Source organism: Vanessa tameamea, chromosome 21 (assembly GCF_037043105.1).
Source record: "Vanessa tameamea isolate UH-Manoa-2023 chromosome 21, ilVanTame1 primary haplotype, whole genome shotgun sequence".
Classification (NCBI taxonomy): domain Eukaryota; kingdom Metazoa; phylum Arthropoda; class Insecta; order Lepidoptera; family Nymphalidae; genus Vanessa; species Vanessa tameamea.
The window spans coordinates 4,706,742-4,720,039 of NC_087329.1; the positions used below are offsets into that span (position 1 = coordinate 4,706,742).

The following is a 13,298-nucleotide window of genomic DNA, read 5'->3' on the forward strand; positions in this document are numbered from 1 at the left end:
CTAATCTCGGACACTACATAACACATTTGAATAACTATTATTTATTATTACGTTAGACAACCCGTTTATTGCGACATGATACAGGCTATATAACTTAAAGCTCGTCAACCGATATCATAATTTTTGTGAACCAGACATGTACTAAAGTAATCCTTGCTATACTGTATTATAATTATCGGTGATTCAAGTTTTTTTTAATTACTTATATAATTCTTATAATTGCTTTTGGGGTATAATTATAAAATTAAAAAAATGTTAAGCGGAAGGAATGATAGATCACTGATGTGAAAGAATTATTGGACCGAATCGTATGCCGTGACGGCAAATTGCATGGCGGACTTCGCCGCCGGCTAGAATTCCCAAAATTCGTTCCTTAGTGAGTGTGTCTACTCAATATAACGCTCCTATTTACCAAATTTCATGGACCTAACTTTAATAGTTTACGCTGGGCGATGTTGAATCAGTTAGTCAGGACATGTTATTTTATAAGTATAGATAGATATCTATACATATTTTATTGCTATATATTATTATAATAATAATTCCATATATTTATTTCGGCTTTTTTTAATTATATTTATTATTATTTCTATTGAGTAACTGTATGGCCACTTTTATTCTGTACGTTCCTATGTTCATTTTATAAATAAAAATAATGTACTAACTACTAACCTTATATTATTATATAAAAATGCTTTCTAAATAAAATAATGTCCGTTATTGTGTGGGTTAAATATGAGAAAATGAATTTGTAAAGAGCGTACTCTTTCCTGAAAGGCCGGCAACGCACCTGCAAGCCCCCCGGTGTTGCAGATGTCCATGGGTGATGGTAGTCACTTTCCATCAGATGAGCCTCGTTTGCCTCCTCTAATATAAAAAAAAGCGCAATCTACTATTCTATGTAATTAAAAAAGTTTAAGAGCCTTAAACATAGACATTATCAAAGTCCAAGCGTCCAAAGTTAGGACATATTAAAATAACTCCTCCTTAGTAATTGACAAAACTTCGTTGTCTGTTATATTTATTATAAAAAAATGTTTAAAATAAAGGGGATTTCACTTTCTTAATGCTGACGACACACAAGTGACTCACCAATAAAGTAGGTGATTGAACGTATAGTATTGTTTATAAACTTACATCTTAATCAATCTTGTTTTATAATTCAGATGGAGTCACTTATTCGCTTATCTCGTGAGGAAAGTACCTAAGATAATTAAAATTATTTTAGATTTCATATTATAATAAAAGCGATTAATACATATTTTAATTGAAATAGCATTTATCTTAAATGACTTTAATTATATAATATATATACTTATCTTGAATATTAACATGTAATATGTACCGACTATTAGTTATAATTATTCAAATATATTTTAATACGTTTACATTTTTATCTGTGATTTTTGTTTTCGTGCATTTTTTCGGATTAAAAAGTAGCCATATGCAATTGTATAGTTGAACTTGTTTGTGAAAAAATAGGGTTTTATTTCTATATCACTTTTCCCTTAAAAATTGTGATAAAACGAGTTTTAGGTTTATAGCTTAATTATAAACCTTCAACCGAAGATTTTAGTCAAAATCATTCGATTCTTTTTAAAAAAAATTGTGATTCTTCCAAACCGACAGTCTTAAAATTAAGGTCATATTATAAGGAAATGTACAACTTAACTTAATCTTCCTACTTATGAAGTTAGAAGAATTTCATTGTACAGCATAATGAAAATGGATTTGGAGTGGTATTCACTGACCATTTATTGTTTAATTTATAGTTTCTACACGGATAGTTGTGCCCGTGTCTTGGGTTTCAATATTTTTTTAATATTATATACATTTTGCTCCAAATGCAATAATTTTACTTATTCAACTGACTTTACCTATTCAACTGAACTGACTTAGGCAAACTATAATATGCATGTATTATACTTATAAACCTTCCTCTTTAAACACTCTGTTGATAAAAACTGCATTATAATCCGTTGCTTAGTTTAAAAGTTTTAAGCGTCCAAACGGCGGAAATCTATTCGCGGAAGTGTTTTATACTGAATTTGTTTTAAATTGAATTTATTGGATTTTTCTATTAAAAAATTATCAAAAAGGATCCTGGTGCTTAAAAAATGAGGGTGTTTATAATTTAAATTCTTGGCTCGGAAAATAGATAAAGCTAGTCTTGAGCCAGAACTCTCCCTAAGCGTCTCGGGTTACGGTTCCATCGCCCTGTGTTTAGACAGACAGTGATAGAATATAGAGATCACCTATGTTTAGGTAATATTTGAATATTATATTATTGGCTGCTTGGTTTAGTAACTAATTATAAGACCGAGGTTTTGGTTAAAAGCCTCAGTTAGGGCCAATAGAAAGTGATTGAATTTTTCTATTAAGATGTTCTCAGTAAGAGTCCGAAACAGATTGGCAGAGACATCTCAGTATGATATTTATGGAATAAAGAATCCATTTGTGTTTTGACACATGCATGTGCTCAATTATATTAAACATAATAAGCTTAATCTCGTTTGAATTCCTGTATTATCCAGAATAAATAACACATTTTTTTTAACTTAAAAACGGATAAAACTTGATTGTTTTCGCGATTTTATATAAATCAAGATATGTTAAAAAAAATAGGTTTTTCTATGTGCTACTTATATTTAACTAGCAACCCGCCCCAGCTTATCCCTAAGAGATAGACATGTACCATTACCTTACCTTTTTTGAAGACCTTTTTAAGATATACAATAATGTAGTACATTATTTTAATCTATCTTGTAAGTTTCAGTCAGCGTTTGCAATGTAAGCGCAAAAAATGTGTTTATTTACGACATCACTTTAGAAACCTCTAAAATTATCAGTGTTTCTTTATTATATTGTACATGTACTATCTATCAATCTATCTCTTAAAAAGAACCGCATCAAAATTCGCTGTGTAATTTTAAAGATCTAAGCATACGTAGGTAGAGACAGCAGTAAGCGACTTTGTTTTATACTATGTAATGATGATACATACTTACTTGTATATTAAACCAACTAGAGTTAGAGGCATAACAAAACCACAGATTCAATGGAATGGATATTTTAATGATTAGATGATTTCACAAAAATAGTCGTTTATTACAAATCGTTCCAGCTATCCATTATACAATTACACTTACAATATCTCAGTGTTACTTACACATAGACACATAGAGACAGGTATGTATTGACATAAAGTCTGCTATCTATTTACGAAGTCAATCAAAATATAACATCTTATTTATTTATGTCAATTCTCAAAAGTTATTTTATATTGGAATGAAAGTCAAGAGTACTACATAGTCTTTGCTACTTACCAACAGTTTTAGATGGATGTGTGAGTAACGTTATCGTATGTGTGTTATAGACAATATAAATGTAATCGTATTCATAAAAACAATATAAGATCATATATATTATATTTATTTAAATATTTCTTCACGTAGATTTGCGGAAGGACAACACAACTGAAGTGTCATTGGTCAGTTGTTTAGTTGTAAACACAAACTTCCGGCCAACATTAAATAGCGGAAAAGATTGTACAATAAGGAAAACAATTACTATAACGAGTAAAAAAAACAATCAAAAAGTATTATACGACTAAAATACAAATTAATTATAAAATTTTTATAGTGTTTAGGGAGTAACATTATTTGTGGTCATTATTTTTAAAATTAGAATCGTGTTATAAGATTACATAAAATAAAATAGTGTTTGTTACATGATTTTTTCTTTAATTCCGAATATTTCAAAAATTAATCGACAAACCCCGATTAATGCATACAAAGATAGTATATCAAATAACAAATAATTACGTAAAATCGTTCAAAAATACCAACAAGGCATATTTTTGTGCATAGATAATCTTTTTCAAAAATGCGTTTGACAAAAAAAAATTAACCAAGAGAAGAATTAAAATTGTGAGTATTGTTGTATTTTTTAATAAATAAAATATTTAACAGTATATGAAAAAACTTTTGAGAATTTAGACATTTATATTTATTACTAAATGAGCCAAAGTGTTTGTCATAATATTATTATTAAATACCCCGCTATTTTTCGAGGAATGTCCAACGAGTTTTGAAAAGACAACAGTTCTCTTTACTCAATCAATTGAAATCACATTACACACTGGTCTGTCACTGTCGGTGTTGATGAGCACCCAAATATTCCCGAAACTTCTCAAACATTCCTCGACAACTCACGACAATGAAATCAGGACATAATAATAATAATATTTGTATGATAGGAGATTCACAGGTTTCAATTTAGATTATTATAATAAGTAATAAACGTACCTACAGTTTTGTTTTAATACAAAAGATTAAAAGAAAACTATTGAAATGTCTATCACTGTACATTACACAAACATCAGTAAATATAATTTTCTTAAATAACAAGTGCGAATTATTAAAAATGTTTATCACATACAAACATTTATTTAAAACATTCAATATAGTAGGTATTTATATTCTAATTAAATAGATACATTCAAATTTGACACCAGTGTGTTTGTAACACGTTCACGATAAATATATATAATATTTATATATATATAAAGCTTCGCTTGTCTGGACGTAGGCCTGTGTCACACCGTCGTACTAACCGTTAAATTTATAGTTACTTAAGCGTATAACAATCACAAATATTTGGAATTAAACATTAAAGCACGGACAATAAAAGCCTTAATTCAATACAATATACATATTTTTATATAAAGACAATCATATAGCGGCCACGAATACGCATTAAATATATAAATAAGTATATTCTTAATTAAATAATTGCAATTATATTTGGTTAAGTTCTTGCGAATTTTGTAATAATTTAGCAGACGAAATTATACATATAACAAGATGTTGGAAGCTCTACTTTATACATACATACATACAAAACTACAAATCATTAGTTTTGTTCGTCTGCAATTTGATTTATCTCAATATTTTAGGGCCATTTTTTAGTTTAAAATATAGTATATAATTTTGAAATTAAGTATTCTGTAAGTTTAATAACATGAATAATATTTTATTTTGTATACGACTGACAGCTGAACTTATAAACATTTTTTAGCGAATATTTAAATAAAAACTCATTTATCCCTTTTTTTCATATTTGTTTTATCCTTCGAAAGAGGGAGACGACATTGTTTCACCTAAATGAGCTTAAAATGACAATTGTCTCGAATAATTTAAAATCCAATTTGTATACGAACGCTATGCAATTATGTGGTAAAGTCGGTTTCAATTTGTAGTTTACGCAGAATCATAATTAATTTTATTAACTTCATAGTATATTCTATATGAATTAAATAGTAGTTTTATTTATAAACATCAATAATTTGTAAACATGTATTATACAATTTTAATATATCAAGGATTAAGGTAAATATATTAATTTGGATATCATCTGTGGAAATACAAGGCACGGGGGAAGAAGACGATATGAATATTGGAATAACATTGATATTATAACAAGCTGTTTAGTTTAACTTAAACATATTTTGATGTATTCTATGAATTACATGTAATTTTAATCACGACGATTATCAAAAAGGATATATTACTCTTTATATTGAAATACATTATTTGAAAAAAAAAAGAAATATATATTCTTGTTGGACTTCAGTTAGAAAAATAACTTGATTTGAGAGAATTAGCCAATCCCTGACTATATATATGTCTATTATATCTAGCTTGTAGGCTTTCGACTGATCATACAAATAAAATTTTATTAGTACCCTAAAAATTCGTAAACACACAAATAAATATTGTACATGATCAATTCGTTCTGTATCTATAGTTAGTCAGTAATAAAAGAGTAAATACTGAGCTTTTTTCTGAATCTTTACAATTGACTCTACATTAAGCGGTGATATATTGTAGTGGTAGCTGCACATTTAATATAAGCCTGTAAAAGAACCATGTAATATTACCCGATACAGTTTACTTGATGAAGCATATTTTAATTTGATCCGTATAAAAGAATAACCATAATTAAAAATGTTGAATTGCTTGATGATGCTTCAGTGTATAAATATATGTATATTCGGAATCGGTGGGAGTTTGATATTTAGTCAATATTATAAAATTACGTTTGACATGTGCTTCCAAGACTTTTTTTTTAACTAAATAAATTAACATGTCTACAAAAGATCAGCATTATAATAATTATATTAAGAGAAGACTATGGGTGTCGCGTTAAGTCACCTTAATTTAATTTCTAAAATTTATTAAAATAGGATTATTTACGAAAAAAAATCTCGTCCGCAGGTTCGCGCGCATGGAGAGCGGTCGTAGATTTTATGTATAAAAAATAGCCTATGTCCTTCGTTGGGGCTCAAACTTGCTTCGTACCAAGTTTTATAAAATTCGGTTCAGTAGTTTAACTGTGAAAGCGAAACAGACAGACAGAGTTACTTTCGCATTTATAATATTAATATAGATAAGATAAACTAATTCCCAGAGCATTGCTTATACTAAAAGGATACAAAATATATTAAATTTGCATATATTTTCTTTTTTTTTTGTTTTTTATAAAACATGAAAATATAAAATAAATTAAATATCTTAAGATATATCTCAGGATAGGAGCGTAATTTTTTAATCACAGTTTTAATTTTATATTTTAATATGAAAGTTCCTACATTTGAAAGAAGTTTAGTTATACGCGCGATTTAAGTTGGCCGGTCAACAAAAAAGGAGACAGGACAATTGACACATATATCACCAACAGAGAATACTTGACCACATATATCATTCCGTATATGTATAGTATGCTACGTATAGTTTACTTCAACCAGCTTCGCACGTGTAGATATAGTAATACATTTGTATAACTCTGGGTGAAACTATAAACGTCCATTAGTTTTAGTTTACAGAGACAGGGGCGGGGCATTTGTTTCATATTAGACTAGTTATCGCTCGCAGATTCTCTAGCGTTTTAGATTGGTCATCTGGTGTTAGGCCCAAAGGGCATTTATCCTTTCTTGCTTCCTTGTTCAAGCTTGCTTCATTTCAAATTTCGATTCAGTAGTTTTGTCGTGAAAAAAACAACAGACAAACAGAGATATAGAGTTACTTTCGCGTTTAATATATTAATACATATGTTTATTATAATAATATTGTTGTTTTTTTGAAGCGCGAACGTTTTCGATACCCAACTTCAGGCCGGCCAACTTGAATTACGCATATTGAAACGATTAATAAATATTGTGATATCACTAACAATATATAGAATATAAACGACTTAGACAATATATATATATTTGTTTTACAAAGTACTGGAATACAATGAATTTAATGTAATGTATTATTTAACCTAACAGGTACAAATTTTGAAAAAATCTTAAACTATAGTCATGAAGATTCGGTGCAACGACACTACCTGTAAAAATTCTGAAACTTTATTTATTTGTTCCAATAAGATTCCTTCTTGCGTAATATAATGTAATAAATAAACTTGGAAAAAGTAAATTAGAAACCAAAACTAATCCTCAAAAAAAAATTAAGTCTAAAAAAAAAGGATTTATGTCTCTAAATTATTTTACATAAAACCTCGTCACATTTTTCTTCTTTAAATCAATAGTTTGAGGATAATTTAATCTTGATTTAGAATTTCATAATCATTAAAATAAAATTATTCCAATAATTAAAATATAATTTTAACGATATTTTCAAATACTTATATAATTTCCATTAAAGTGTTTTCGTGATGTTTCGTATCAAAATATTATATTACTACAATATCAAATATTTGCGTTGTCCTTTTATATATCTTATTGCCTCTTTATAGTTAGGCTCAGTGCACATAGCCAGTTTAATAATATTTATTAAAAAAAAATAAGAAATTAGTAACCGCGTGCGGCTTGTCCCTCGTTTGAATTCTTGTTAGAACCATATCTTTATTCTGTGTAATAATGTGTAGTTAAGTCATGAAAGCGGTATAAACAAATAAACAGAATCAGTTTCGCGTTTATAATAGTAGTTAGGACAATTGTATTCGGTTGTTACTAAGTGACTATATGGAATGATGAATAGGAAAAATGCAATATCTTTTGAAATTTCCAGATAAAAAACATAATAATGCATTTCACATTCTAGTAAAAGTATATGACAATGTTAAATTAAAATAGTATTCATTATCTCTCACCATTACCATAACATTCTATAAAAGTCTTTAAATGTTTCAATTGATTTGGAGCCGATAACATTTTAAAATATAAAATAAACATAGATACAAACATAGAACAACATGTTAATTACAGATATCTCCTAAAAATCACAAAATAAATCTGTAAATTTAAAAACGTAATAATTAATTAGTAATTTAAAGAAACGTAAAATTTCGTCAACCGATCGATCTAAAAATTCAAAATTAAAGTAAATAAAACCTATCCATTATTAGCAATGTGCACTTCGCCTTATGAAACTATTTAAGACTACACAGAGTATAATATTAGAAATACACGTTGTCACATCGAACATTTGGAATCTTCTAATAGAATCATGTTAACAGTAGAATTGTCTATTCGATATTTACGATAAGTCTAATAGGACCTAGCCTTCGAAAATTTGTTCTATGAACCGTGACCTATGAATCACTATTTTAATGAGATGCGAGTGTCATTACATTTTGAACTTTATTTATTTTCAATTAGAGTTTGAACTTGTAGGACTAAGTCCCTAGCGAGAGATAACACGGCGGAAGCGTCGTGACGCTCGGCCATTTCTGAAATGAAAATATATTACGAGTTTAGTAAACTAGTATATGTTAGGCCTTCATCCATTTTTTCATGGTGGTAGGGCTTTGTGCATGTCGGTCTGGTAGGTACCACCAACCCATCATGTATTCTACCGCCAAACAGCAATACTTACTATTGTGGTATTCCGTTGAAAGATAAGTGAGCCAGTGTAACTACTGGCACAAAGGCCAACATCTCAGTTCCCAAATTTGAGGGCGCATTGGTAATATGAGGAATAATTAATATTTCTTATAGTACAAAAATCTATGGTCCGCGGTAACCACTTACCACCTGATAGCCTATTTGCCAGTCTGCCTATCGATTTGGCATAAAAAACGGAAAGGCTTATTCAACCTTGCTGCTAAAATGGGGATGATGTATACATATAAAATTTTCATCCTACACATACTGGTCCTCCCGATGTCCTTCACCAAGCATGAGATGAATTATAAGAACAAATTAAGTACATGAAAATTCACTGGAGCTAGCCCTAGCTCATAGGATACGTAAGATTATTAATTCTTAAATATACATACCGTTGAAGAACTTGATGATGTCGGTGAAGTCCATGGCGTTTGCGAGTATAACGTCGCGATAGGTCTCGAGTAGAGCGAGCGCTATGAACAACACCATATGCTCGGAGGCCACGTGACGCGCCACCCATATCAACTCCCAGGCCGAGAAAACCTTCCGTAACAACAATCAATATATTATATGATAAAAATTGTCCTGTCAGTTTTTGTAATTAACTGATGGACGAAAGTAAATTTTAGGATAACTATAAATAATATAAAATATAAATAAAAACTGTCAAAATTCCAAAACTAACGAAGACTAAAGAAAAATAAAAAATAAAAAATGTAATGCAGTTTGCTTATATTTGCGTTTCCTTGGTCCTTGTCTGACATCGATTACGACAAAAACTTTGATCCCGATTTAATAACATTTATACTATTTAATTAAAACTATAACAATCTATTCTATCCTATCACCTAGGGAAAAAAATGTATCCAAAATTCAGAACAATAAAACAAAATTGAATTCCGAACGATATCAATATTTATATATATTTTTTAAATATACTGTAAACTGTATAAAGAAAAAAATCGAAACGAGTATTTTGTGTATGCGTGTGTGTGTGTTGAGTATGTATAAGTAATATAAAATACTTACATCTTGGTAGACAAGTTCCCGCTTGAAGTCCAGCAGGAACCACCGGTAGCAGAAGTAGAAATGAGTGTAGTCTCCGTGCGCGTGCATCAGCTCGTATAACTCACAATCCAGGATTTGAATGAGTGACCTAGCAGAGGACATAAAATCATCATTTTTTTAATGATTTGGCGAACATAAAGGAATCAAAAGTATTTTTTTTTATGGAAATAAATGTCGGCATGTAAGCTTAGACTAAAAAATAATATACTAAAATTTAGTTATTTTTATGTAAATTCAAAGAAAACGTTGTAGAAAAATATATAAATATAAATAAATAAATATTGGACAACATCAAATATATTACTCCGATCCCAATGTAAGTAGCTAAAGCACTTGTGTTATGGAAAATCAGAAGTAACGACGGTACCACAAACACCAAGAGCCAAGACAACATAGAAAACTAATGAACTTTTTATACATCGACTCGGCCATCTACCCATGAAAACCGGAGTACACAATACTCGACCACGGAGGTCGCCGTCGAGGTACATGTATAAGTAATACAATATTTAACTTTTGCAAACAGATTAGTTTTATTTCGAGATATTTCTTCGAATAAGGCTGAAAACACTTTTTTTTTATGAAGTAAGTAGGCGAAGGGGTAAAGTAACACGTGATGGTAAGTAGTACCCCCGCCCATAGACATTGGCAGCGTAAGAAATATTAATCATTGCTTACATCTCCAATAAGCCACCAACCTTGGGAACTGTATTTGCTATATAACTATACACAAAATACATATATCTTGTGCCTTTAGTTAAACTGGCTCACTCTTCAAACCGAAAACCAACAATACAAAGTATCGCTGCTTGGCGGTCGAATATATGATGAGTGGGTGGTACCCACCCAGATGGGCTTGCACAAAGCTAGACCACCAAGTCCATAAACAAATATAACAAAGCTGAAAAACTTATTCTTTTTTTAAAATCGGCAAAAATTACAAAAAAAACAATACGTATGTTTTTAGAAATTGTAAGCTATTATATGAAAAATAAAAAAATATATTTGTCCCTCACCTCATGTCAGCAAAATGTGCATCCATAGCTTGACCAGAAGGAAAATTATCCCTCGCTCTGTGCATGAGCCTCGAGAACAGCGCGTGCGCAACCGCCTCCTCCTTCATGATCACCAGCAGCGGCGCCACCAAATCGCACATGCCTTGCATGTATCCTGTCTCCAGATGTTCCCAAACATACCTTTTAAAAGTAAATCAAATAATAGATTTATCCAGTATCCATATATTTTAAAAATCGATACTAATATTGTAAAGACGACAGTAACTACCTTTCTGTCTGTCTGTTACGCTTTCAAGACTAAGCTACTGAACCGGTTTTAATAAAACCAGGTACGAAGTATTCTCGGATGCTAAGGAGTCCTTCCTTAGAAGACTTTTTAATACAGTCTTCGAGGACGAAACATTCGGATTGAAAGTTTGTATATAAAATATTTGAATTTCACATAAGTTAAAGCACGGGTTGAGCTAGTGGAATATAAAATTGCTTTAATATACACCAAGAGAAAATTAATATAAAGCTACAAACAACATTAAAAATTAATAGTGTATGTATATATTCAAAAGGCGGACTTATCGCAGAGAGAGAGAAGTCTCTTCCAGACAACCTTTAGATAAGGACATGAGATTGATTAGCGGTACGACGATGTACAGTTGGAAAAATAGTTAACATCAATCAATTGTTATAAATGAGGATGTAACGGATTTATACACTTGTAAAATATTAAAAAGTGATGACTGCATAGTAACTGTGTGAATGATACTCACGTGCACATAATATTTCTCAGTTTATCCAAATTTTCATCTGTAAAGAATGGGTAGTTCCTGTCGCATCTTTGCACGTCTTTTTCAATTCTATGTAGATTCAGTGCAAAACTCTCTACTAATTCGTTCTAAAACAATACATATTTTAATGAATAAATATATGTCCTATGTGATAATATGTTTACCAGAATAATAAAATATCTATATATCAACTGATAGTGGACAACATCCTCTAAATGTATATGTGAGGTTTACTAAAATATAGGTATAGATATATTTTGAAGACATTATACATATATTGACACAAAAAATGAAATAACTTTTGAATTTAATACATATAAACAAGAAACGGAGTGTACCGCAATACCAAGCGAATATTTATAATCATAAAATTTTTTTCATAGACTTATAAAAAAACGTAAACTTGATTACTTGATTAAAATAATTTAAATCTGTTCTCACCATCACTTTCTCTAAGATAAATTGCATTCATTCGCTGTCCATGAATTATAGCGCATATTTTATTAGTTTGCGTCATAATTCCTAACAAAGCAATCAACTTACAGAATACACCCCCCCATTGGAGCTGGCGGGGGAGACGCAGTTGGAGCGGTTGTCGGGGCGCGCGTCGCTCGGCTCCAGCGTGTCGAACGAGGCGCCCGCCGACTGCGACTCCTCGCGCACCACGCCCAGCGGGCTGCGCGCCGGACTCACGTTGGCTTCAGAACAGAACACACATCAGACCAAAGCTCCACTACAGGACGCCAGCCAAAACGATTCAAAGCAGACCTAAAGTCTTAAGCATAATTAGATTATTATCAGTAACGGACGGTAAAAGGCCTAGTGCGAGACAACCTTACTTTAAAAAAAGGCTCCGTTCCACTCAAAAATCCTTTGATAGTAGTATTTCATTGGTATTCTGCTAGATAATATTTCATACTATACACAAAGCATATCGCATCTGAGCACAACTACGCTCCATTTTAAATTAATGTATTTACCTGTAGTTCCACCAGACGCGGGTGAACCGGACGGAGCTAGATCAACAGACGGATTTGTTATAATAACGCTGGTATGCTGCTGATGCGTGCTCGGTTGATATTCATCTATCGAGGACTTTAAGTCACTTCCATTAAGGTTAACGTTGGCACTGTCGACACTGCATAATAATCCTCTTCCTTCACCCTTTTGCACGAATCCCTCCGCCAGTCTCTTAATCTCGGCTATACTTTCACGTCTCATATCCGGATTTTCAACAACGCTCTTAATATATACTTCGTCATCGTCGTCTAATTCATTGAGACTATCGACGTCCCTGCTATCATTTGTCTCTGTTTCTGTATCTCCATTGACTTTGGAAGATTCCTTGCCTTTCTCTTCTGAATCCATTTCAATATTGTCAACTTCATCTATACTCGGTGCTCTTGAAAGTATAGGTTTAGATTCTTGTTTCCTTTGTTCGTTATCACTGGGCTCAGGTGAGACGATTGGTGGATTGTCTGATATAACGCTACAATCATCTTCAAAGACCTGGAAAATAACAAATTACATATTAGGGTA

The 13,298-nt window shown here is 31.0% G+C and overlaps 1 protein-coding gene across 3 annotated transcripts in view; it reads right to left on the bottom strand.

Annotated features, from left to right (window-relative positions):
* Positions 1 to 8,310: 8,310 nt before the first annotated feature.
* LOC113404638 (small G protein signaling modulator 2-like) overlaps positions 8,311 to 13,298 on the bottom strand; it is a 48,067-nt gene continuing 43,079 nt past the window's right edge. Inside the window, exons 17-23 of one of the 3 annotated variants that reach the window (XM_026645586.2) lie at positions 12,740 to 13,268; positions 12,303 to 12,457; positions 11,742 to 11,866; positions 10,978 to 11,157; positions 9,923 to 10,049; positions 9,286 to 9,436; positions 8,311 to 8,736 (exon numbers count right to left, since the gene is read on the bottom strand). In XM_026645586.2, the coding sequence (XP_026501371.1) occupies positions 8,648 to 8,736; positions 9,286 to 9,436; positions 9,923 to 10,049; positions 10,978 to 11,157; positions 11,742 to 11,866; positions 12,303 to 12,457; positions 12,740 to 13,268 (1,356 nt within the window). In that variant the 3' untranslated portion in view covers positions 8,311 to 8,647. The remainder of the gene's footprint in view (positions 8,737 to 9,285; positions 9,437 to 9,922; positions 10,050 to 10,977; positions 11,158 to 11,741; positions 11,867 to 12,302; positions 12,458 to 12,739; positions 13,269 to 13,298) is intronic. The other 2 variants (XM_026645587.2, XM_026645588.2) reach the window with 2 other exon arrangements.